The following is a 26,309-nucleotide window of genomic DNA, read 5'->3' as shown; positions in this document are numbered from 1 at the left end:
CTGGCAAGGCCAGGAACAGCCAAATGCCTTCTTGTGACGTATTCTGTCTTGAAGACCCCCCTCCATACACCTCGACCGAGGGGAGAGGGGGTCAGCTCCTACCTCTCCCTCATTCTCTGAGAGTTTACTTCCAGGAAACGGCTATAATCCTCTTGCCTTGTAGTTAACCCTCTCTCCTCCCGGCTCCTCTCTTCACTGGGAGCTAGCTGCAAACTTCTCCTGGGGTCTGGCTCATTCATGACACTGCCTGAGGACTCTCCAACAAGTTTGGCAATGTCATCCCGCAAGAGGCCAATGAGTGGCTCAACAAGGACATCCCATTTTCTTTCCCAAGCTCTCCATGTACCAGCCTGGTTTTCTTTCAGCCCCTCATCCTGAAGAGCCTGAGCAGTGGATTTCACCCCCTAGACTTCAAACAATGTGACATATTTCATATATATTTGATACAAATCTATTCAGCTTGCCTGTGTGTGGAAGGGGGACATGTATTGTAGCATGTTGTTGTTGTTGTTGTTGTTTGTAAACAGCTTTACTGCATGGCTCCAACAAGCCACTCTTGAGTTCCTATACCAATAATCTAGGAACTTTCACCACTTTGGAACTCAACCAAGTTTTACTGCCTGTACAACCTGTTCTGAATGCTTTATGGAAAAGCACATGAAACTGACCTTTGAAGAGTTTGTAAGTAAACCCTTTTTAACTTACCAAGTGTGTGGTCTTTTCCTGTGTTGGGGAGTTTTGGAACTCACACGGGCATCTTCTAAAGGTCTAGCAGCCTTCATCTCCTTGCTTTACTTTGCTGTATATTTGGTGATTTAAAATCTCTGCTGGAGTTCTCTTACCAAAGAGTACTTGCCACTAAGTTTGAGCTTGGCATCCTGGGAATGACTAGGTACCGTATATAAGCTGCAACAGCAGCAAAACTGTGCCACCACTAAGAAGACCCCTCTGAGTGCTGCCAAGGCCTCCGTCTCTGCCTTTCTTTCTCAAGCACCGATCGTACGCAGATTATTCTGCAGGCTCCATGCTGAACTCTGTGCTCCCATCTTGTACCAGACATTTTTCATCTACGACCCAAAGGTGTTCAGTCACGGGGATCGTTTCAAAGGGAACAAAGAGCTTCTGCACTGAACCAGGGTTTCAAAAGGTCCTTGGCCCTACTAGGAACCAGCGGAAGGGTGCAGATGCTTCCAAATGGAACAGGTGACATTGCACAGGTTAGTGAAGATAGAGCAGGTGTGTCCCCCCCCCGAGTCCTACTTCAGTGCAAGTTGAGTTAGACCAAGGCCACGTTGTCTGCAGCAAAGCGGCTTCCCTTTCTAACTCGGTGTTCTTAGATACACAGAGAAAAGGCAATAAATGGGAATGTAACGTGATTATTTCATGTGAACTGAACTTATCAAGGGTGGTCTAAAAGCTCGTGGGGATGCAGGGGCCATTTCATGATGGACTTCCGCCAGCAGGCTTCCCCCAGCCAGGCCCCCCTGCTGAAGCAAGCTGGTGGCGCGGGGGGGGGGGGAGGAGGAGGCCCTCCTGGCCTCCAGAAAGACCCTCGTCCTAGCAAGAGCCTCTTCTCCCCGGTGAGCTGCAGAGGAGAGGGAAGGAATTTCTGAGGGGAGGTGTGGAGGTAACGCTCCGCTTTGCGAAGGCAAACCTCGCACCAGACGTGCAACAGTATGTCAAGGAGCATTACGCCTGCTTTCCCTGACCTTTTGCCTTCTTTGCTAGGAAACAGGGTTTCCCCCTGACCTTTTGCCCTTTCACAATTTGTTTTCTAGAGATATCGCTTGGCTGGAGCATGACGGGGGACGCAGACGTCATCAAGTATCGGGGGGAACATCTGAGGGAAACACCTGCTGACACGTGTATTTGCTAACGCTGGAAATGTGCTTAGATGCAAATACGTCATGTTCAGGGTGGTTTCACTACTGTTTCCAATTGCTGACTTCTGCTAATAAAAGGAGCCTCGGCAGAGCTAGCCGGCAGCTTGCTTGGCGCTTGCTTGCCAGCTTGCTCCTGCGCAGCTCACCTGCATCCAACCTCCTGTCATCTCTGTTATTCCTACAGGGAGGGGCAGCCTCAGGTGACCCAGGCAGACAGGAGATGCCACTGGGCAACACAGCTAATGGCCGGTCACCAACACAAAGGGAGCCCTTAGCCTTGAGCTGCAGCCCAGTAGGATCGTAAGAGCCAACGAAGAGCCTACTGGATCTGGCCAAAGGGGCCCCATCCAGTCCAGCGTTCTCACAGGGACCAAGTAGATGTCCTCATGGGAAACCTTCAAGCAGGACCTGGGCAGAAGAGCCATATTCTCCCCTTCTGTGGTCTCCAGCCACTGGCATTCTGGCATGCTTGCTTGGGGGAAAGCCTTGCTTAAGCTCGGGGAAGGGATTGCTGCTCTGCTGCTACGTATCAGCAAATAAACATTCCCCAAAGACCGTTCGGCCCCCACCGCCTGCGTTGATGTAGGTGGGAGCAGGAAGAAGCCCAAGCCCTTGTAAATCACACACTTTATATTTAATATAGTGCAACAAAAATAGTTAAGAATGCAAGAACTTTTACAGATTAAAAAAATAGTTTTTAAACCATCTGATCTTAAAAATAGACAATAGTCGTGACGCTTAAAAGACAACCGTGCCGGGCATTGTTCTGCGCCCGTCGCCAGGGCTTGGCGTGCCTCTCAGGAGAAACCATCGCTCCTCCGAAGGGCCGCGTCTGTGGGGGCCGCTCTCTCGCCCTCCAGGTCGACCACCGTCTTGCCCCTGGCGGGCAGCGCCACACAGTCCTGTGGCAGCCCCTCGGCCGGCTTGGAGCCCGGCTGCACCGCAGAGCCTCCCTGGCCGCCGTTGGTCTGGGAGCAGACGCTGCTGACCCTGGCGCCCTGGCTCTTGTGGGGGTTGGCGTAGACTTTGTACTTCACCAGGAGGATGAAGATGAAGACGAGGATGGCAGCCACAATGACGCCTCCGAGGATAATGATCATGGTGCCGCCCAGGAACTGGGCATGGAGGGAGTGGCACTGCCGGTACTCCTCCTCCGTGGAGAACTGCACGCAGCCCACCACGGCCGTCGCCGTCAAGAGCGTCACGCCGTCGTCGTAGACGGCCAGGACGCACAGGTCGTAGTCCCGCCCCGCAACCAGGTCGCTCAGGAAGAAGGACTTGCTGGCAGCAGGGATCATCCTGCAAGGGAAAGGGACACAGAGGGGGCTCAGTCCACAGCGCCAGCAACGTGAACAGTGCGCCTTTGCCCCTGGGAGCGTGCAGAGGGCCGAAGGCACAAACTCAGGCAATTGGCGGAACTGGCCCTGTGGCAGGGGCCACGTTATGCCCGTTTTCTGCATTTGTCAGAACTCAAACCCTCAGTGTGGAGATACCTTTGGAACTCCCTGCCTGTTGACCTCAAGCAAGTGCCTTCACTGTAGGTGCCTTTTGGCGCCTGGTTTGGACAGATGCTGAGAAAGTGGAGGCGATTTTAATCTTTTTTTAGGATTTTAACTTTTGTATGCTTTAAAGCAGCCTTGAAGGTTTTTCTGGGTTTGGCTGTTTTACCTTCTTGTAGCTCACTTTCAGTTTTGTTAAACTATCAAATGGTGTGTAAGTTTAATTACCTCCAGGAATTGCCTCTTTCCGTATGAACCTACCCGGACCCTGAGAACATTTTCTGAGACCTTCCTTCGTGTGCCGCCTCCTCGAGAGGTTCGGGGGAGGCAACACAAGAGCGGGGCCTTCTCTGCAGTGGCTCCCCATCTGTGGAATGCTCTCCCCAGGGAAGTTTGCCTGGAGCCTTCATTACACACCTTTAGGAGCCAGGCAAAAACGTTCCTTTTTAACCAGGCCTTTGGCTGACCTGACATCCCATACCCTTTTAAAATGTGCTTCTTTGGGGGGGGGGTATTATTGGGTTATTGCTTTTATTTTTATTTTATAGATTGTGATCTTTTTTGTGAACCGCTCTGAGACCTCTGGGTATAGGGTGATATATGAATTCAATAAATGAAATGAAATGATGGAAATATTTAATACTGACAACAAAGAGATGGGCTGACCGGCTGCTCTGGCAGCAGAAGGAGCAACTCCTGGTCATTTGGCAGGCTGAGAGGGGGGGGGGCCTTCAGAGCTCTGCCCTGGGACAAAGAGCAGGAAGGGAAGGCCCAATGGGGCGGCTAGTTTTCTGCTCAGCCCTCCTGCTCCCCCCGTGCCCAAACTCGAGAGAGCCACCTCCCTGATCTTTCCCCTTGGGGAGATTCTTGTGGCTGCCCTTGCTGGCTGCTAATTCCCAATACATACTGATTATCTGTAGGTGATGCACCCATCTACCTTCCCACCTAACTAGCAATGTTTAATTGATTTTTAAGGATTGCTTTCCTCCATGTTTTGAGCTCTCCCTAATTTCCCCCTGTAAGTCACCTGGTGAGGTATAAATAAACATATGATAATATTAACCTGCTGGTCACAGCAAGCTTTATCCTGTTGCACTTTGCTTGCATCTTGTAAACTGCTCAGGTGCGTGACATTTCTGACACACCCTCCACCTCGAGCCCTGAAGGGCAGTTTGCCACGGAGTCCCCATCTGACTGAAAAGAAGCAAAGCAGCTCAATTCAAGCCAAGCCAAGATGGTGTCCCCACAAAGTCTCTTCATGGTTGGAGGATGGATGGCAGCCAATGGATTGAGGTTGAATCCTGACAAGACAGAAAGACTATTTTTGGGGGACAGGAGGCGGGCTGGTGTGGAGGACTCCCTGGTCCTGAATGGGGCAACTGTGTCCCTGAAGGACCAGGTGCGCAGCCTGGGAGTCATTTTGAACTCACAGCTGTCCATGGAGGCGCAGGTCAATTCTGTGTCCAGGGCAGCCGTCTACCAGCTCCATCTGGTATGCAGGATGAGACCCTTCCTGCCCGCGGATTGTCTGGCCAGAGTGGGGCATGCTCTGGTTATCTTCTGCTTGGATTACGGCAATGTGCTCTACGTGGGGCTACCTTTGAAGGTGACCCAGAAAATGCAATTAATCCAAACTGGTGACTGGGAGCGGCCACTGAGACCACATAACACAAGTCTTGAAAAACCTACATTGGCTCCCAGTACATTTCTGAGCACAATTCAAAGTGTTGGTGTTGACCTTTAAAGCCCTAAATGGCCTCGGTCCAGCAGACCTGAAGGAGCGTCTCCACCCACATCATTCTGCCCGGATGCTGAGGAAATGTACTGGGAGCCAATGTAGGTCTTTTAAGAAGGTAACTGGGTTACCCCCAAAGGGAGCCCCACAGAGAGCGCATTGCAGTAGTCCAAGCAGGAGATAACTAGAGCATGCACCACTCTGGTGAGACACTCCGCAGGCGGGGAGGGTCTCAGCCTGCATGAGGAAAAGGAGCCTACTCACCTGTAGACCAGGATGTCATCAGCCGAGCTGTTATACTGGATCTGGAACATCCGGATCCCTGGGATGTGGTGCTGTGAAGGCCACTGGATGAGGGCAGAGGAGGAGGTCAGCTCAGCAACCACCACTTTCCTCTCTGGCTGGGATTTGGTTTCGTTGGGGAAGCTGGACTTGGCGGAGATGAGGATGTCCGAGGGGCCTGGCTCTGTTTCCTTATCACAGTTGGTGCTATTTGCAAGGTGAGGGTAGGGGTTGACCACCAGCTCCACGGGGGCCGTGGACTCCCCCGCAGCGTTGGAGGCGATGCAAGTGAAGGTCCCTTTCTCCTCCACAGAAGCCACCAAGATGTCCAGGGTGCCGTTCTCAAAAGAGACGGTCCGGGAAGTGTTGGAGACCAACTTCCCGCCCGGTGAAATCCAGCGCACATACGGCTCGGGGTCGCCCACCGCTTTGCACTTCAGGGAAGCCCCCTGGCCTTCCATGACCACCTGCTTGGGGGTCCGGTGCGTGATCATGGGCGGCTCGCAGACAAACTCCTCTTCCCGGATGGACCAGAAGTACTTGCCCATCAGCTCCGGCGGGGAGGCACACGTCTCCAGGTCGTCCTCCCGCGTCAGGCGCCGCAGCCAGACGAGCTCGCAGTTGCAGTGCAAGGGGTTCCCCCCAAAGCTCATCACCAGGGAGGACAAGGGGAGCCCCTTTGGCTTGGCGTAGACAGGGATGCGAGAGAAGAGGGGGTCCGGGGGAATCTTCTTCAGCTTATTGGAGGTCATGTCCAGCCGAGCCAACTTGTGGAGGTTGGAGAAGACTCCCTCGGGGATGAAGTCTATGAGGTTGTGGTCTAGGCTGATGGTGTTGGCGTTGGACAGCCTCCCTATGGTTTCCCAAGGGACGTTCACCAAGTTATTGTAGGAAAGGTCCAGGTCCTCAATCATGTCAATGAAATCATCCAAAGACCCGGGAGAGATATAGTTCAGTTGGTTGTTGCTGAGGATCAAGTGGCGGAGGTTGACCAACCCTTTGAAGTGATCCTCGTGGATGTGGGTGAGTCGGTTGCTGTCCAAGTGCAACGCGTGAAGGCCCTTGAGGTCAAAGAACGCATAAGGCATGATCTGACTGATGGTGTTCCGCGACAGCGTCAGGTGGATCAGGCTGGTCATGTTGGCAAAGTCCCTCCTCCGCAGGGCGGTGATGAAGTTGTCCATCAGCCGCAGCTCCGCCGTCCGCCGGTCGATGCTCGGAGGCACAAAGAGCAGCCCCGTCTTGGTGCAGAGGATGGTGAAGGAGGGAGAGAGGCTCTGGCACATGCAGCGCGTGGGACACGTGGTGGCCTTCGCCACGGAGCTCATAACCAGGAGGGACAGGACCAGCCTTTCCATGGTAAGGTAAGCAGCACACCTGGGAGAAGAGGAGAGGGCCAAGGGGAGGGAGGGAGGGAGGGAGGGAGGAAGGAAGGAAGGAAGGAAGGAAGGAAGGAGCGAAGGAAGGAAGGAAGGAAGGAGCGAAGGAAGGAAGGAAGGAAGGAAGGGGAAGGAAGGAAGGAAGGAAGGAAGGAAGGAAGGAAGGAAGGAAGGAAGGAGGGAGGGAGGGAGGGAGGGAGGGAGGGAGGGAAGGAAGGAAGGAAGGAAGGGGAAGGAAGGAAGGAGGGAAGGAAGGAAGGAGGGAAGGAGGGAAGGAAGGAAGGAAGGAAGGAAGGAAGGAGGGAAGGAAGGAAGGAAGGAAGGAAGGAAGGAAGGAGGGAGGGAAGGAAAGAAGGAAGGATGGAAGGGGGAGGCAGAAGGAAGGAAGAAAGGAAGGAAGTAGGAGGAGGGAGAAGGAAAGCGAGAGAAAAGGAAGGAAGGAAGGAAGGAAGGAAGGAAGGAAGGAAGGAAGGAAGGAGAAGGGAAGCGAGAGAGAAAAAGGAAGGAAGGAGGAAATTCGTATCAAGGCTATTAGTATATTAAAGCAAAAGTTGACATCCAACAAAGTGTCGAAAACATTTGCCTCGGCATCTGCCCAGAGACTCCTTCTGCAAAAGCACACTTCAGCTGGCCCTGTGACATTCTTTTTGCAGATTCACCAATTAAATGACGTTTTTTTAAGGTTGATTTTAAAAAAAAGGTTTTGATACAGTGAGATAGAGGTTCGAAATAAATCTGCTGGAAAATGTTATCAAAAATGTACAAGTTACTTTTAGAATGGTATACAAAAGATGGAGAAGTCAAGGCAGTGGTGATACACTGGGCTAGAGATTTTGGGTATAATATTCAACTCTCATCTTGGGGAAAGTTATGGAAAGAGGAAATAAAGTTTGCCGCATGCTGTTTGTTGAAAGATAATTATATGAAAATGATGTATTGTTGGTATTTAACACTGAGTAAAATTGCTAAAATGTACAAAACAAGTTCAAATCTGTGCTGGAAATGCAAAGGGGAGGAGGGTACTTTTTACCATATATGGTAGACGTGTACATTGGTAAAGGCTTTCTGGGAGATGATATACAATGAATTAAAGAAAATGTTTAACAACACATTAGTTAAAAAACCAGCAGCCTTTTTGTTAGGTATAACAGGTGAAGAGATATCAAGAGAAGACAAAAGACCTTTAATGTATGCAACAACGGCAGCAAGAATGCTTCTAGCCCAGAGATGGAAGGAAGGAGAAGTACCAATGAAAAAAGAATGGCAGACGAAACTGATGGAGTATGTGGAGATGGCGAGACGGACGGGGAAGATCCGAAACCAGGAAGATCAAGTATTTTCAAAAGACTGAAGTAAATTCTTAGTTTATTTAAAACCACTGTAAACAGTTAAAATCATTGGCAGGGATGTAATGACATGTGTAATGTGGAATTATTTATGGTAATTATGGATATTTAACAGATGGACAAGGGTAAAAGATGCAGCAAACTTAATCTTAAACATGGAACCCATGAGGGGAGGGAAAGAGGTTTGAAGGTTCAAAAGAACCTTGTATTTTAATGTTTGAAATGGTTAAGTTAAAATGTATAAAACTGTGAGAGAGAAAAACAATTATTATTATTTTTTAAAGGAAATGCGGCCTGGTCAGAACAGTGCCTGAAGGGGAGGGAGTCCTACCCAGGTCAAGTGAATATATTTGGGAACCCCCCCCCCCGCCCAGAGAAGAGACAGCAGGAGCAGGCGGTGACTGGGGGTGGGGTAGGCAAAGGACTGGGCGGGAGTCTCTGCACAGCTCTCCTTTGCTGCTCTGTCAATGCTGGCTATTGGGGTTTGTCTTCAACATCAGCACCCCCCCCCCAATATGGTTCAAGCCCCAGCCTACACTGGTGCCCCTCTTCCAACAGCCCTCACCCCACCATTCGTCTTCTCTCCTCCCCCAAGTCCCCCAAGATGCACTTCTGCAGTGGCCCCAGTGTGGTGTAGTGGTTCAGAGCGGTAGACTCGTAATCTGGGGAACCGGGTTCGCTTCCCCGCTCCTCCACCTGCAGCTGCTGGGTGACCTTGGGCCAGTCACACTTCTCTGAAGTCTCTCAGCCCCACTCACCTCACAGAGTGTTTGTTGTGGGGGAGGAAGGGAAAGGAGATTGTGAGCCGCTTTGAGACTCCTTAGGCTAGGGATAAAGCGGGATATTAAATCCAAGCTCCTCTTCTTCACCTGCCTGGCCAGGTCCCAGAGCCCTTGGACTCCCATTCTGATGGAGGCACAATGGGTGGGAGCCTGCTGGGGGTGGGGGGCTCAAGGGCTGGATTGCACCCACCTCCCAGGTTTTTCCAGGGGGGGCACCACATTACCTCCACCCCATTATGGCTTCCTCCGCAAGATCACCTGGCAATAGATGGGTGGGAAGGTGGGAGAGAAGAAGCTGGGCTGAAGGAGCTGGGGCAGAAATGGTCACAGCCCCCCCAAAACAGAGGACATACAGTGCTTTCCTTATGTGGAAATAAATGGGCTGGCACTCTCAGGGCTGTCTTTAGCATATGCAGAGCCGGGGTGCAAAAAACTGCCCAGCGCCCTCTCAACGGCTGGCCAATCCCAGGTGTGCAGGAGGGTGGAGCCGGCCGGACTGCCTCAGCACCTGCAGCAGAAAAGCCTGTGGCGCTCTGAGGGGCTCTGCTCCGCTCGGCAGCGGCTGTCGGCTGGCCTGGCTCCGGACTCCAAATCTTGGCCCCAGACTCTTGACCTGGCCCCCCGAGAGCCTGGCGCCCGGGTGCCTATGGGTAAGCCGGCCCTGGACACAGTATTAGGTAAAGTTCAGGATAAGTTTAATAATAAGTTTATAAGTTTTTCCTTTCGTTCTCCTCTTCTTTCTTCTTCTTTTACCTTATCATTCTTTCTGTATTTTTAATCAATAATCTATATTTAATTTTTAATCAAGAATCTGTACAGTGGTACCTCGGGTTAAGAACTTAATTCGTTCTGGACGTCCGTTCTGAACCTGAAACTGTTCTTAACCTGAAGCACCACTTTAGCTAATGGGGCCTCCTGCTGCCGCCGCGCCGCCGGAGCACGATTTCTGTTCTCATCCTGAAGCAAAGTTCTTAACCTGAGGTACTATTTCTGGGTTAGCGGAGTCTGTAACCTGAAGCGTATGTAACCTGAGGTACCACTGTATTTAAGAATATATATTTTAAAAGTAAATGGGCTGATAACTGAAATATGAATGAACAGGTTAGCCCAACTGCTCTCCCTCTCCCTCGCTCTCTCTCCCCCCTCTGTTGACACACACGCATTGCACGCACACCTTCTCAGACAGCTCCCAAATGCCGCTCTTTCAGCTGAAGGTGGTTCCACCATCTTCTCCCAGAAGGAAGCTGCATGTGACTCTACCAACCCTGTGCAACCACAGAGGGTTGTAATCTAATTATATAAATTATGCTCCCTTATTATTAACCTTGTCATAATCAGAAACAAATGGTACCTAATTATAATCACTCCTCTAGCCTTCTAGTATCCCCCCACCGAACAAGCTCTGAAAAATTCCAGTGCCGTAGATTCACAGCCTGTATTGTAGCATTTATCTGCAGGTGGCTGTGTCTCTCTACCCGCATCACCCCCGGGAATTCAAAAAAGCTGAGATCCTAAGGAGAGCCTGGCTGCCATTTTTTTTTTTTTAATAAATTTTTATTGGTTTTACAGCATTTTTTTAAAAAGAACAAACAAACACAAAACAAAACAAACATACAAAATGCTTTCAAAGATATTTTCATAAACCTCTTTTCTTGGACTTCCCCATACCCCCCCTCTCTGCATCCCAGTGTCCATATTTGAACTAGCAACTCCCAGTTGTTACTTTCTAATCTCTGTCATCTTAGTCCTCCTTTATTATCTAACCTTGTATCCCTGTACCCTGTTACTTCTAGCAACCACAACATTTTAACATTCGTTGAGTTTGTAGTAGTCCTTAAGATAGCTCTTAAATTTTTTCCATTCTTCTTCCACCATCTCTTTACGTTGGTCACGGATTCTGCCTGTCATCTCTGCCAGTGTCATATAGTCCATCACTTTCATCTGCCATTCTTCCAGAGTAGGTAAATCTTGTGTCTTCCAATACTTTGCGATGAGTATTCTTGCTGCTGTTGTGGCATACATAAAGAAATTTCTATCTTTCTTTGTCACCAATTGGCCGACAATGCCCAAGAGAAAGGCCTCTGGTTTTTTGGAAAATGTACATTTAAGTACCTTTTTCATTTCATTATAGATCATTTCCCAGAAGGCCTTTATCTTCGGGCATGTCCACCAAAGGTGGTAAAAAGTACCTTCAGTCTCTTTACATTTCCAACATTTATTATCGGGCAAATGATAGATTTTTGCCAGCTTGACTGGGGTCATGTACCACCTGTATACCATTTTCATAATGTTTTCCTTTAAGGCATTACATGCCGTAAATTTGATACCGGTGTTCCATAACCATTCCCAGTCATCTGACATAATGTTGTGTCCAACATCCTGCGCCCACTTAATCATAGCAGATTTAACTGTTTCATCCTGTGTATTCCATTTCAACAGCAAGTTATACATTCTAGATAAATTCTTAGTATTGGGTTCTAGCAATTCGGTCTCTAGTTTTGATTTCTCCACTTGGAAACCGATTTTCCTATCCTGTTTAAAAATTTCCATTATTTGGCGATATTGAAACCAATTTTCTACTTTGTGCTTCAATTTCTCCTGACTTTGTAGTTTAACCTTGTCTCCATCCTGTTCTAAAATTTCCCAATACTTCGGCCATCCGACCTCCATATTGAGTTTCTTCACTGCTTTAGCCTCCACTGGTGACACCCATCTAGGGGTTTTATTTTCCAATAAGTCTTTGTATCTTATCCAGACATTAAATAATGCTTTTCTAACAATGTGATTTTTAAAGGTACTGTTAACCTTGTCATACCAAAGATATGCATGCCAACCAAAAGCATTATTGAAGCCTTCCAGATCCAAGATATCTGTATTCTCGAGGAGCATCCATTCTTTCAGCCAGCAAAACGCTGCTGCCTCATAGTACAATTTTAGGTCCGGCAGGGCGAAACCCCCTCTTTCTTTAGCGTCAGTCAGTATTTTGAATTTAATTCGGGGCTTTTTGCCCTGCCAGACAAATTTCGAAATGTCTTTGTGCCACCTCTTAAAACATTCCATCTTATCAAGAATCTGCAAGGTCTGAAACAAAAATAACATTCTAGGCAATACATTCATTTTAATTACTGCAATTCGACCTAACATTGACAGTTTCAGATTTGACCATATTTCTAGATCTTTTTTAATCTCTGACCAACATTTTTCATAATTGTCCTTATACAAATTAACATTCTTAGGTGTTAAATAAACCCCTAGGTATTTGACTTTCTTAGCCACTGTCAAACCTGTTTCCTCCTGAAACTTCTCCTTTTCCATATCTGTTAGGTTTTTCCCTAAGACTTTAGTTTTTTGCTTATTCAACTTAAATCCAGCCACCTGGCCAAATTGTTGAATTATTTCTAAAACCCTTTTCGTACTAGTGTTTGGCTCTTGCAAAGTCAATACTAGGTCATCTGCATACGCTCTTAACTTGTAGTGTTTAGCTCCGACCTGCACACCTTTGACCTGCTGGTCATTTCTTATCATATTCAGCAACACCTCCAGAACCGAAATGAAAAGTAATGGGGAAATTGGGCACCCCTGCCGAGTTCCTTTTTCTATCTTAAGTTCCTCAGTCACAACATTATTTACAATCAGCTTAGCTTTTTGTTCGGAATATATTGCAGCCATACCATTCTCAAAACCCTGGCCTACCCCCATCCCATGAAGATTCTTCCTCATAAAACTCCAAGAGATATTATCAAAGGCTTTCTCCGCGTCCACAAAGATCAATACTGCTTTAGTGTTTATATTCACCTCCAGCTTTTCCAAAATGTCTATTACATTCCTTACATTGTCCGCTAGGTGTCTTTTAGGGAGAAAGCCTGCTTGGTCTTTATGAATCTTCTCCATCAAAACTCTTTTAAATCTTTTTGCCAAAATGTCTGCAAAAATTTTGTAATCCACATTAAGGAGTGATATCGGGCGGTAGTTCTTGAGTTGGGTCTTTTCAGTCTCTGACTTTGGTATGAGTGAGATATATGCCTCTTTCCACGATTCAGGTGCCCTTTTTCCTTCAAGGATCTCATTACAAACTTCTCTTAATGGTTGAATCAACCATTCCTTCAACGATTTGTAGTATCTAGAAGTCAGTCCATCTGGTCCCGGAGATTTGCCCAATTGCGTATTCTGAATGGCAGCCTCTACCTCTTGTTCTGAGATTCTCTGGTTCAAGTCCATCTTACTTTGCTGAGAGATATTTTGTAATCCATATCTTCCAAGGAATTTGTCTATATCTTCTTCATTTTGCGGGCCTTGGGTGTAAAGTTTTTTGAAGTAACTTAGAAAGCAATTTCTAATTTCATTAGGTTTAGATATACTCTTTCCATCAACCTCTAGGCTTGTAACTGTATTTAGTTTCTGCCTTTTCTTCAATTGCCATGCCAAAAGTTTACCGCATTTATTTGCTGATTCAAAAGTCTTTTGTTTCATTTGCTTTATCTTCCATTCAATCTCTTGGTTCATCAATTCCATATATTGAGTTTGATATAACTTAATCTCTCTTAAAATGTCCTGAGACTTTGGTTTTGTTCTTAGTTTCCTCTCTCCTTCCTTTATCATTTCCAAGATCTTCTCTTTTTTCTCATTTTGTTTTTTCCTCTTTATTGAATTTTGTTGGATCAAAAATCCTCTCATAACAGCTTTACTTGCGTCCCAGATCACTCTTTTCTCCACGTCAGTCCTCAAATTTATTTCAAAATAGTCTTTTAGGGTCTTTTGGGCCTTCGTGAGAATCTCCTTATCTTGAAAGAGGGTGTCATTCATTCTCCATCTAAATTGACCGGTTATTGTGAGTTTCATCTCCATCTTCACGGCGTTATGGTCGGAGCAAGTGGAGAGCCTGGCTGCCATTGGCCCTTCCAGCCCATCATCCTCCCCTCACAGCAGCCAACCAGGTGCCTCTTGCGGGAAACGTGCAAGCAGGATCCGAGCCCAGGAGTGCTTTCCCCTCCTCTGGTTTCCAGAAACTGGGATTCAGGAGCAGTGCTGGAGTTACATAGAAGTTAAACAAGTTCTAGCTTAGGGCCCCACTCTCTTGGGGGCCTCCAAAAAATTTAAAGGGAAAAAAACCTGAATGTACATTTCCAAAATAAAAAAATTCCTTCCAGTAGCACCTTAAAGACCAACTAAGTTAGTTCTTGGTATGAGCTTTCAGTGTGTATCTGAAGAAGTGTGCATGCACACGAAAGCTCATACCAAGAACTAACTTAGTTGGTCTTTAAGGTGCTACTGGAAGGATTTTTTTTATTTTGACTATGGCAGACCAACACGGCTACCTACCTGTAACTATTTCCAAAACAGAAGATAAAAAACAAATAAAATGAAACCTACCTACAGAAACCGTGTTTTGTGTTGTGTAGGCTCCTATGATGCAAGTCGTGGCCCCCGCCTGCTCCCTAAAATATCCCTGCTTTGCTCCTTTCTATATATAGGGTGCCGACATTCTGCATGGACTGGTTGCAGGGCAACATGTGCCAATGGCTTGAGGTACTTATTAGGTCCATAAATTACCATATAGCATGTACTTACAGGTAGGTAGCCATGTTGGTCTGCTTTAGTTGAAACAAAATAAAAAAAAATTCCTTCCAGTAGCACCTTAGAGACCAACTAAGTTTGTTATTGGTATGAGCTTTCATGTGCATGCACACTTTCAGATGCACTGAAAGAGAAATCACCAGACCCTTATATATAGTGGGAGGGTGGGGTGGGGATTTCTCAGGAGGGTAGTAGGAGATGGGTGGTTGACTCAAAGGGTATGGTAAACCTGTTAATGACTGCAATCAATCCTACAGGAAAAAGCAAGGGATAGTATGCAGATGACCAAAAATAGCTTTAGCACGTGTAATGAGACAAGAATCCAATATCTCTGTCAAGACCAGGTCTCTCCATAGCTTTCGGTTTAGTAATAAGTTGTAATTCAGCGACTTCTCTTTCAAGTCTGTTTCTGAAATTCTTTTGTAATAAGACAGCTGCTTTGAGATCCTGTATAGAATGTCCTGGGAGACTGAAGTGTTCTCCTCCTGGCTTCTCTGTCTTATGAGTCCTGATGTCAGATTTATGTCCATTTATCCTTTGTCGTAGGGTTTGGCCTGTTTGTCCAATATAGAGAGCTGAAGGGCACTGCTGGCATTTGATGGCATAAACCCCAGAAAACCCCCACCCCACCCTCCCACTATATATAAGGGTCTGGTGACTTCTGTTCCAGTGTATCTGGAGAAGTGTGCATGCACATGAAAGCTTATACCCAGAACAAACTTAGTTGGTCTCTAAGGTGCTACTGGATATTTTAATTTTTTTTAATTTATAAAGGGGTGCAGGTGTGGACAAAATATCCCAATTTCACATATTCTACTGCAGGTTTCTTCGGCTAGAGGAAGAACAGGCAAGTGGTCAGTGCTCAGCGTGGAGAGGATGGAGAAATGCTCTTGGGTGACAGAGAGAAGGCGGAATTCTCAACACCTACTTTGCCTCTGTCTTCACCCAAAAGGAAAGCGACGCCCAACCGGGTGATATTGGAATAAATGATCTAAGGAGGGAGCTGCAGCCCAAGATAGGAAAAGAGGGGGCCAGGGAACATGCACGCACTGTGACGATGAAAACCCCTAATGCTTAGAAAACCAGCATTTGAGATTATGCTGAAACACTTATGTCCCCCAGGCCCAAAGCTGCACTGTTTGCAGTTTCCTCCTGACCCGCTGGGTGGCAACAGCGACACCTGCGCTGGAATTTGAAGCACCCGTGCAGGTTTGCAGCTTTGCCACCAGGTGGCATTAGCAGCAGCAGCAAAAGGCCACCAGCACAATCTCCAGGTTCTCAGCTGTCAGAGTGGGGCTTGTTTGTGTTTTTTCTAAAAAAGATTAAGTTCCTGGCATTTTCAGAACCCAAGATAGCAGGAAGAAAGGCAGGCATCATTGTCCTCGTTCATTTTGCAAGGAAGTAACCTGCTCCCACCTTTTAGGTAGTGAAGAAGAGAAAGAGGAAGAGGAACAGGAGGAAGAAGCAGAAGAAGAGGAGGAGTAGGAGTAGGAGGAGTTTGGATTTGATATCCCGCTTTATCACTCCCTTTAAGGAGTCTCAAAGCGGCTCACATTCTCCTTTCCCTTCCTCCCCCACAACAAACACTCTGTGAGGTGAGTGGGGCTGAGAGACTTCAGAGAAGTGTGACTGGCCCAAGGTCACCCAGCAGCTGCATGTGGAGGAGCAGGGAAGCGAACCCGGTTCCCCAGATTACGAGTCTACCGCTCTTAACCACTGCACCACACTGAGGTCACAGCAATGGCTGGCATTTAGAAAGGAAGATCTGGCCAGTTGGGCAAAGCAAATGCCCTCCCCCCGGCCCAAAAGCCCAAGAGAAGGACCTTCCTGTCTGGTCCTCCATCCGTCTTTGCTAGGCCTTCACTGATGGTGGAATGATCACTGCTGCTGCTCCAACGGAGGTGTCCAGGGCTGCGGCTGTGGCGACATGGGCTAGGATGCCCCTGCAAAGGATCCAGGAAGGTCAGACCCGGTTGCTCCACCTGGAGGGACAGCATTGCCAGGGAAAGTGTTGGGGGCTCCAGTCGAGAGTGATGAATGGGCGTTGGCTGGATGCAAGTTAGGCTATAGATGGACAGCTGGTCTACCCACTGAGAAACGGGGGGTGGTGGGTGGTGAGAGAACTTCCAGAAATGGCAGACTTGCCCTCTGATGCTACCTGTGTGCACTTATTTATTTATTCAGAGTATGTAGCTTCAGCTACTCCTGAAAACCTCTGCAGACACCCACCCCATTGCACACTTGCTTAAAGGGACCCCTGACCATTAGGTCCAGTCATGACCGACTCTGGGGTTGCGGCACTCATCTCACTTTACTGGCCAAGGGAGCTGGCGTACAGCTTCCGGGTCATGTGGCCAGCAGGACTAAGCCGCTTCTGGCGAACCAGAGCAGCGCACGGAAACGCCGTTTACCTTCTCACGGGACTGGTATCTATTTATCTACTGGCACTTTGAGGTGCTTTTGAACTGCTAGGCTGGCAGGAGCTGGGACCGAGCAACGGGAGCTCACCCCATCGCGGGGATTCGAAACCGCCAACCTTCTGATCAGCAAGTCAGTTTGCACACTTGCTTAGAATTATTATAATTCTTGTTTATGGATTATAATACTGGCCCACCTTGCAGGGTGGCTGTCAGGGCAGCTGGAACCATGTGCACAAAGCATTTTTTGAACATAACAAGCAGCTGACCAGTTGCTGCACTGCTCCAGTTGCGGCCAGATTGGAAGCCTGCTCCCTTCTCCGATACGGAGCGCTTAAGTCTCCTGCGAGGGACAATGATTGAGATGGTTTTAACCTGAGGCTAAAGCTGTACTTGGAGCCTTGCCAAGCAGACATTACAAGAGGCAAAGGCGGTGAAGCAGCCTTGGACACTGCTCAGACCGTGTGCTGGGGGGGGGGGTTTGCAGGAGTTATTGGGGGTGTCATGAAATGGCAGCAAGCAGCTGAAAGACAAGAGCAGAACCAGGTGCTCCTCGGAGGGCAGTATCCAGCCAGCGAAGTGGAAAAGGACAGAAGTCAGACAGTGAGGCCAGACAAGAGGAGGAAAATGACGGGTCACCACTCATCACTCACAGATGCACAATGGAGCCTCCCTCCCGTCCCCCACGGAAGGCGACATGACAGAGGTTTATAAAATTATGCAGAAGCAGAGGAAACAGGTGCTGTGTGCCACGGGGGTGGCTGCCGCGAAGACACCCAAAGGATTTCCTCGTGTCGTGTGCAGATCCAAGGCCTGGTTGTGGAAAGACTGGCATTTCCCCACAAGGCCATGCATGCAGCGGGAATGCTGACGACATGCTCCAACCTGGAATGGGAGGCGGAAGCACAAAAAGCAACGTCCCGTCTGCATCTGCCAGGAACCAGTTTGACTAAAGCCGGCCAAGGGTGGAAGAAAGCACTGCCAGGGCTGGCCTCCTCTGCTGGTCCGGCCTTTGACAAGCAGCCGCAAGTCCCAGGATCACTTCTGGAAATGAGGGGGAAGACAGTTGACTTCAGGAGAACTTCGGCTGCAGGGACAAAGCGCCAAGGTCAGCAGGGAAGCCGGCAGGCAAGTCCCATGTCTGGAAACCGAGACTACTTATGAGGAGCGATTGGGGGAGGTGGGGATGTTCAGCCTGGAGAAGAGGACACTGAGAAGTGATGCGAGAGCCATCTCCTAATCTCTGAGGGGCTGCCACACGGAATATGGAGCAATCTTGCTTTCTCCTGCTCCAGAGGCCAGGACCCAAACCAATGGTTTCAAACAACAGGAGAGGAGATTCCGAGCAAACATCAGGAAGAACTTTCTGACAGTAAGAGCTGTTCAAGAGTGGAAATTGTCTCCCTTGGGAGGTGGTGGACTCTCCTCCCATGGAGGTTTCTAAGCAGAGGTCGGGTGGCCATCTGCCATGGATGCTTGAGCTGAGATTCCAGCATTGCAGGGGGTTGGACTCGATGACCCTTGGGGTCCCCTCTGTGATGGCCTGGGCCTTGGGCTCAGACTCAGAACCAGAGGAGTCTCAGTCTGCACCGGATCCTTTGCCTCAGGCGGCTTCGGAACCAAGTCTGGGGCCTGATCCTGCCCTGGCTCCAGATGCGGGGATGACCTTGTTGCCTCCAGCTGGGCCATCACTTACAGCTGCTCCACTACCGGTTGGGTCAGGGGAGGCTGAGGCGGCCCCTGGGTCTAGTTACCCACCAACGTCTCCCGAGCTACAGAGACTAAGGTCTGAGAGAAGGAGAGAACTGAGTACTCGCAGGAGGAGTGCTTGCCTTCAGGCAAGACAGGGAGGTGAGTCACTGGGGGATCAGGACCGGCCACTACCCCAACAAAGATAAAAGGCTGACGGGCCCCGCTCTAGGTTTTGGGAGCAACATTGCTGTATACTAGATCCTGCCTGAGATCCTGTACCTGTCCTTGCCTGGTATCCTGCCTTGTGTCCTGACTTGGCCCTGTTGGACTGACTCCTAGCAGAATCTTTGGATTCTGGACTGGTCCTGGACCGCGTTTCATGGGTTACCCCCGGGCACAGCACACTCTCCAACCTTACTAGTCTGTGATTCTAAGAAGATCTAAAGGACAGACTGCTTCAGGAGCACAGAAGAAGAAGGCAAGAGAGAGAGCAAGACAACAACAGACCCACAGGCAAAGTGACAGGAGAGCCCATCTGCCCTGAGTAGGAAGCCGGAGGATCCCCTCCCCCACCCCTCCCTACTCACAACACGCACCAACCTTCCCAACCCTCATCCTCTCCTGAGTCCTGTGTGGAATAGTTCCGTTGATGTGTGGAACTATCAATCAGCGCACAGAAATCAGTCTTTGGCGTTGTTTGGAAGTGGGATTATTAAAGTGCGTAATGCATGCAGCCTGCCAGGAGGCTGAGAAGATAGTGCAGGAGAGAAGGCTCAGTTAGGGGGGAGAAGGAATATTCATGAGAACCAATTACTCTTGTTTTGTAGCTTGTCTTGAGCCGCACAGCCAAGAACAGCAGCCTCTTAATAAGGAGGGAGCTGCCTGGAAGCTGAAGCGTGAGGACAAGTCCATGAATCAGGGGGAGACACGCTGGAGGGAAGGCAACCAAAGGTTGTTAGCCCTGCTGGCTGCGTGTCCCACGAGGAGGACCTTCTGCTCCGGCTTGTGGGCTTCCTCGAAGCATCTCAAGGGCCACTGCGAGGACAGGAGGACGCGCCAGACCTTCCGCCTGATCCAGCAGGATCTGCCCATGGTTGCATTTCATTTCAGCTCGCATCTTCAGCGCCAAAGATGCTTTTCTAAAAGCGGCCAGCAGGAGAACAGCTGCCCCGCTTCCGTCCTACGAGGACTTTACTATACAACAGCCTCCGGTTGTGTGTTTCTGTTTGTGCATGTAGCTTTTCTTTATGTCTAGAAAAATACCATTGGGAACTGACAATTGGCTCGTTTACGCTTCAATTCGCCCTGTGGTTTCCAGGCACGGGTTCAAGAGGTTTTACTTTTGCCCCACTGATTTCCCTGGGGAAACCTGCTATTTCCCAGGTTTTCTTGACATTTGTTCTGATTCAGTGGGAAACAGCGGGTTTTCCCTTTCCGACCTGCGCCTAGAAAACACTGGGCAAATACTGGAAACAGGGAAGGCCCCGATTCTCCTCCAGGCTTTTCTTGCCTGGTGCTGAAGTCCAGGAATTCAGAGGCCTGGAAAAGCCCAGCGACTCTTGGCTAGAAAACCACCTTCCTCGAGCTGCCCTTTCTGGCATCTGGTTCTGGCACAACTCGGGGTGTTTCATGAATATTCACAGCAGTCATTTTAGCATTTTACTATTTTGCAGGATACGGTGGGGCGGTGGGTGGAGAGAGAAAGAAAGTTGTTGTTGTTGTTGTTTAGTCGTTTAGTCGTGTCCGCCTCTTCGTGACCCCCTGGACCAGAGCACGCCAGGCACTCCTGTCTTCCACTGCCTCCCGCAGTTTGGTCAAACTCATGCTGGTAGCTTCGAGAACACTGTCCCACCATCTCGTCCTCTGTCGTCCCCTTCTCCTTGTGCCCTCCATCTTTCCCAACATCAGGGTCTTTTCCAGGGAGTCTTCTCTTCTCATGAGGTGGTCAAAGTCTTGGAGCCTCAGCTTCAGGATCTGTCCTTCCAGTGAGCTCTCAGGGCTGATTTCCTTTAGAACGGATCGGTTTGATCTTCTTGCAGTCCATGGGACTCTCAAGAGTCTCCTCCAGCACCAGAATTCAAAAGCACCAGTTCTTTGGTGATGTAAGAAAGAATGTAGGGAAGGAGGAAAAGCAGGAACCTCCCTCCTCAGGAAACAGCCAGGCAAACCAAGGAAGAGAAGAGTGATCCGCTGAGCCCTTTGCGGGCAGAACATTGCTGTCCATGGATGGCTCCAAAACATCACGGACTCTGCTGCCAGAAAAGGAGCTTTTCCATTCCCCTCTGCTATGTCCCTCACTTGCTTTTGGGCACCCCCTGCCTTTGGCCATCCTAACAGGAGCTGACCACTACCCACAGCCCAGACTCACTGGCCACAGTGTATTTGCTACAGCATAGCACCCTCAAGCTCAAGGGGATCATGAAGACCCAGCAGGCGGGGAAAGGAAATCCTGGCCACTGCTCTCTCCCTGCTCCCTGCCCCATCACGGCCCTCGCCAGGCAGGGAAATCCTTGAATGCACTCGGGCAGATACCGCTTCTGACGGCCAAACTGAACATAAGAAGAGCCTGTCTGTTGGAGGAGGCCAAAGGGGGCCCATCGAGACCTGCATGGACTTCTCCCAGGGGCCGCCCAGATGCCTCAGTGGCCCCGAGTGCCTTCCATCAGCTTCGGCTGGTGGTCCAGGTACGCCCTTGTCTGGACAGGGATAGCCTAACTACTGTTGTCTATGCTCTGGTAATCTCAGGGTTAGATTACTGCAATGCGTTCTATGCAGGGCTGCCTCTGAAGACAGTTTGGAACCTTCATCTGGTGCAGAATTCAGCGGCCAGGTTGCTCAGCGGACGGCAAGACGGTCTGAGCATCTTACACCGATCCTGATCCAACTGCACTGGCTACCAATTAGTTTCCTGGCCCAATTCAGAGTGCTGGTTTTGACCTCTAAAGCCTTAAATGGTTCAGGACCGCAATACCTCAAGGACCACTTCTTTCCATATGAACCTACCCACACCCTGAAATCATCCTCTGAGGCCCTTCTTCGTATGCCCCCTCCTCAAGAGGTCCAGAGGGTGGCAACACAAGAACGGGGCCTTCTCTGCAGTGGCTCCCCATCTGGAATGCTCTCCCCAGGGAAGTTTGCCTGGCGCCTTCATTATACACCTTTAGGCGCCTGGCAAAAACGTTCCTTTTTAACCAGGCCTTTGGTTGACCTGATGGACATCCTATGCCCTTTTAAAATGTGGCTCCTTTTTTGGGGGGGGGGTGTTATTGGGTTGTCATTCTTATTTTGATTTTATAGATTGTGATATTTTCTGTGAATCACCCTGAGGCCTCTGGGTACAGTGGTACCTCGGGTTACAGACGCTTCAGGTTACAGAATCTGCTAATCCAGAAATAGTACCTTGGGTTAAGAACTTTGCTTCAAGATGAGAACAGAAACTGTGCAGCAGTGTTGCAGCAGCAGCAGGAGGCCCCATTAGGTAAAGTAACCTGTTGACTTTGAAAGTTTTTTCCAATGTCAGAAGGTGGCCTCTGGGTCGTTATATCAGTTATATTTGCCTTTTAGGATTCTTAGCGAAGGCCAGTTCTTGAGCCAGGTTTGTTGGGTAGTTAGTATTTTCGGAATCTTGTCGGAGCCCTTTAAGAAGAGTTCACCAATCTAGGACAGTGGGAGGAGGAGGAATGGCCTCATCTAGAGTTCAGCTCCCTCTTACTCTCCTTTTGGAGAAAATATTGTGTGATTTTGCTCTTTCTCCTTCGCGGTTCCGTTTTAGCTGATTAATGAATCTGGCATGATTCCCAATGGTACCTCAGGTTAAGAACAGTTTCAGGTTAAGAATGGACCTCCAGAACGAATTAAGTTCTTGACTTGAGGTACCACTGTATAGGGTGGTGTATAAGTTAAGCAAGCAAGCAAACAAACAAAGCTAGCAAGCAGCCTCTGAGTACAAGAGGAAGCCTCCCCTATCTGCGGTTTCTATTTATTTATTTTTTATAATATTTTATTAAGTTTTATCAGTAGAAAAGTTCAGAAAAATACAAAAACAGAAAAATACAAAATTACAAAATACAAAAATATAAACGTTAAACACAAAAAAGAAAAAGAAAAAACACATATAAAAGAAAACAAAACTCCCTCTTTTTTAATTTCTCATCTTTCGTTAACTTATTTTCCTGACTTCCTCACGTCTCCCTTTTTTGTATCCCTTTTAAGAATTGGTTCAGCAAATTCATATCCAATTTAGCTTATCTATTATCAATTCCATCTTACATTTTACCTTGTTGCTAGAACCCCTTCAGTTCATTTCAACGTCATCAGCATCCAAAAATTTTACAATATTTCTGTAAATAAATTTTAAATCCCTTCTGCGGTTTCTAGCCACTGGCGTTGAGAATCATGTTCTGCCTCTAGCTGTCCTGGCTAGGAGCCATCAATCACCTTCCTCTAAAGTGGACTGGACTAAGAGCACACAATTGTGATTCCCGATTCCTGAATTGCAGGGTTTTGGACTCGATGACCCCTGGGGTCCCTCCCAAGTCTGCCATTCTGTGAGTCTATGGCCCTTGGGCGAGGAGTGAGCTTTCATGTCTGCATTCAGAGTCTGCGACTGCCGAAAAGTCCCCCCCTTCCTCACACCGGCCTGCCCCCAATTCACCCAGGCAGAGGAAGGGCACTGTGTGCCCGGCGCAGAGCCCTCGAGGCTATTTTGGGCACCATCACCATGTGGTGTTGACACACCACCACATGTTGCTGGTTAACATCCTCCAAGTCCTTTGAAAGTGAGGCGGCGAGTCTTGCTTTCATCTGAAGGGGGCCCAATTATCTGAGACAAGCAGCTGCGAAGGAGTCAGGAGTCGTCAGCCCTGAAGTCAGAAGCCTTGAAGTCAGCAGCAACACCAGCCACACCAGCCACCAGCTGGCCTTTCCTGCACCTTTGACCCCAACGGAGGCCGACTTGCCCCCCCAGCCCCCCCAGCCCCCTTCTCCTGGGTTATTTCAGTTCTCTGCAGCAGCTTCTAGGATGATCCCCATTTAATATTTAATGTTTTAATATTTCAGCGCTAATTGGAGCCCATAAAATACACAATCCTTTCATTCCATCGCCACATCTCACATTGTGGGTGCTAAAAACATTCATTTTCATTAGAAGGGGAGAGGGAGTTTCTCTCGCTTTAGTGATTGAAGGGGGGGGGGAATCCACACATATCCAAATTAAGAGAGGGGGAACTGCAGTTCTCACCGTTACCAGATAGTGCTCACATCCCAGAGAAAATCACGGTCCTTTGCAAAAGTTTGGGAATTATAGCAAGGCCTGGTGGCCTTTTAAATAAGGCAGAAAAGAGGGGTCAGAGTGGGTGGGAGGCAATTGGGGAGGGGGGCTCTGGCATGGTTTTGCCCCCCTCCATGCTAAGCCCAAGTGGGGCATCTTCAGGCCCTTGTGCCCCTGGTTAGGAAAGGTGGGAGACCTCTGGGACTTTGCTTCCAGAAGGCCCCCGGTCTTGATGGAGGGGCTTTGCTGCAAGACCCTGGGGCTGTTGCACTGCAAAGGAGCAGGGAACCCTTTCCTTGACATTCACCGCTATAGCAGCAACGGCAGCAGCCTTGCAATGGCTTTGCAGACCAGAGCAGTTCCACAGCTTACTTCACCCCCCCCCCGCCTTGTTATCTCCCTGAGTACAGAGCAAGCAGGTGGGGAGGGGCAAGCTCCCCCTCTCATCTCCCACCTCCCCAGACTGCAAAATAAGTGCGATGGCTGTCAGGCAAATTGGCGCTTGGTGGCAACCTGTCCTCCTTTGCTCCCAGAATCTCCAAGGATATATCAGTAGTTTGACAACCACCGGGAGGTGTGTGTGTGGGGGGGGGAGGCAGCAGATCTGAACCCACTGTGTCTGGAATGGGGCACCTGTGAGGAGAAAGAGAGTCTTTGCCCCAGGTGAGCTGAACTTCCCCTGTGTGGAGCAGGCGAGGAGAACAGGCCAGGCTAACCCTCCGCTGCCCCTGGAGAAGGCAGCAGCCATCTGCTCCGACATGTGCAAAACCCTCCCAGGCTAGAGTGGTTTATTCAGAGATGGAGATCTTGTTGCCTCGCCATGAAATATTCAGCGAACAAGAGCAGATTTTATGCATGGGGAGACTGCAAGGCTGCCTTTGCGCAGGGGGTGTAGGAGATAAAGTGGTTTCTGCCTGCACAGGCAGCGGTTTCTGGGTCTGGGGGAACCAGAGTGACTGGGTCATATGCAGAACAAGCAGGAGAGGGATCACAGAATGACCAGAAGTTATTTGGGAGGGGGAGAACAAGCTGAAGTCCTCCATCCAGGGGCAGCTGAGGAGCAAGAACTACTTTTGGCCTTTCTGTCAACTCAGACTCAATGGGGGGCTTGTCAGAAGAACTTAAGAAAAGCCTGCAGCCGGATCAAACCAAAGGGGCCCGATCCAGCACAGATGCCTTTAGGAAACCAGAAAGCAGGATTCAAGCCCTCCTGCGTTTTCCAGCAACTGGGATTCAGCACTGCTGCTTCCAGCTGCAGAGAAGAGCACAGCCACCTTGGATAAGAGCCACATATCGCCTTCTCCTCCACACATTTGCCTAATCCTCTTTTAAAGCCTTCAAAGTTGGTGGCCATGGGACGCGGGTGGCGCTGTGGTCTAAACCACAGAGCCTAGGACTTGCCGATCAGAAGGTCGGAGGTTCGAATCCCCACACCGGCATGAGCTCCCGTTGCTCGGTCCCTGCTCCTGCCAACCTAGCAGTTCGAAAGCACTTCAAAGTGCAAGTAGATAAATAGGTATTGCTCCAGCAGGAAGGTAAACGGCGTTTCCGTGCGCTGCTCCGGTGTGCCAGAAGCGGCTTAGTCATGCTGACCAGATGACCCGGAAGCTGTATGCCGGCTCCCTTGGCCAATAAAATGAGATAAGAGCCGCAACCCCAGAGTCGGCCACGACTGGACCTAATGGTCAGGGGTCCCTTTACCTTTTTATGTTTTTGGCCATCACTGCCTCCTGTGGGAGAGAGTTCCATAGTTGAACTCTGCCCTGTGTCAAGAAGGACTTTCTTTTTTCTGTCCCAAATCTCCCAACGCTCAGCTGAGCTGGCTGTCCATGAGTTCTAGCATTAGGAGAGACGGACAAAGCCTTTTCCTTATCCACTTAGAGCCTGGAGATATGAGCCTAAGAGGAGATATGAGAGCCAGCTTCAAACATCTCAAGGACTGTCCCATGGAAGATGGAGAGAACTTGCTTTCTCCTGCCCTAGAGGGTTTGACTTGCACCAATGGCTTCAAGTTCCAAGAAAGCAGATTCTGACTAAATGTGAGGAAGAACTTTCTGACGGTAAGAGCTGTGGAATTTTGACAGTGGAAATTATCTCCCTCAGAAGATGGTGGACTTCCCTTCCTTGGAGGTTCCAAAGCAGAGGTTGGATGGCCACCGGTCAGGGCTGTGTTGGTTGAGATACCTGCATTGTAGGGCGTTGGACTAGATGACCCCTGAGGTCCCTCTGAACTCTTATGATTCTATGATTCCTTCATCGGGGGGTTGGACTAGATGACTCTACTATTGTTTTATGAGACCCGAGAAAAAGAAAGAAAACCAAGATGAAGGGGATTCCCCCAAACACAACTTGGCAGTCACATTAGTATTCCAGAAACATCCACGGCAGGACATAAATTCACCCACAAACTGGACAGTCGTGTCTGAAAAAGGCAGGTGGCAGCTGAGTCAG

General features: G+C 49.1%; 1 protein-coding gene across 2 annotated transcripts in view; it reads right to left on the bottom strand.

Annotated features, from left to right (window-relative positions):
* Positions 1-2,394: 2,394 nt before the first annotated feature.
* Positions 2,395-26,309, bottom strand: part of LOC308590372 (leucine-rich repeat and fibronectin type III domain-containing protein 1-like protein) — a 70,788-nt gene continuing 46,873 nt past the window's right edge. Inside the window, exons 1-2 of one of the 2 annotated variants that reach the window (XM_081200376.1) lie at positions 5,382-6,773; positions 2,395-3,182 (exon numbers count right to left, since the gene is read on the bottom strand). In XM_081200376.1, coding sequence (XP_081056502.1) covers positions 2,681-3,182; positions 5,382-6,757 — 1,878 coding nt within the window. In that variant the 5' untranslated portion in view covers positions 6,758-6,773 and the 3' untranslated portion in view covers positions 2,395-2,680. Of the gene's footprint in view, positions 3,183-5,381; positions 6,777-26,309 lie in introns of those variants that run through there. The other variant, XM_081200375.1, reaches the window with a different exon arrangement.

Source organism: Podarcis bocagei, assembly GCF_964188305.1.
Source record: "Podarcis bocagei genome assembly, chromosome: 7".
NCBI classification, from domain to species: domain Eukaryota; kingdom Metazoa; phylum Chordata; class Lepidosauria; order Squamata; family Lacertidae; genus Podarcis; species Podarcis bocagei.
This window is presented reverse-complemented; position numbering and strand designations above follow the sequence as displayed.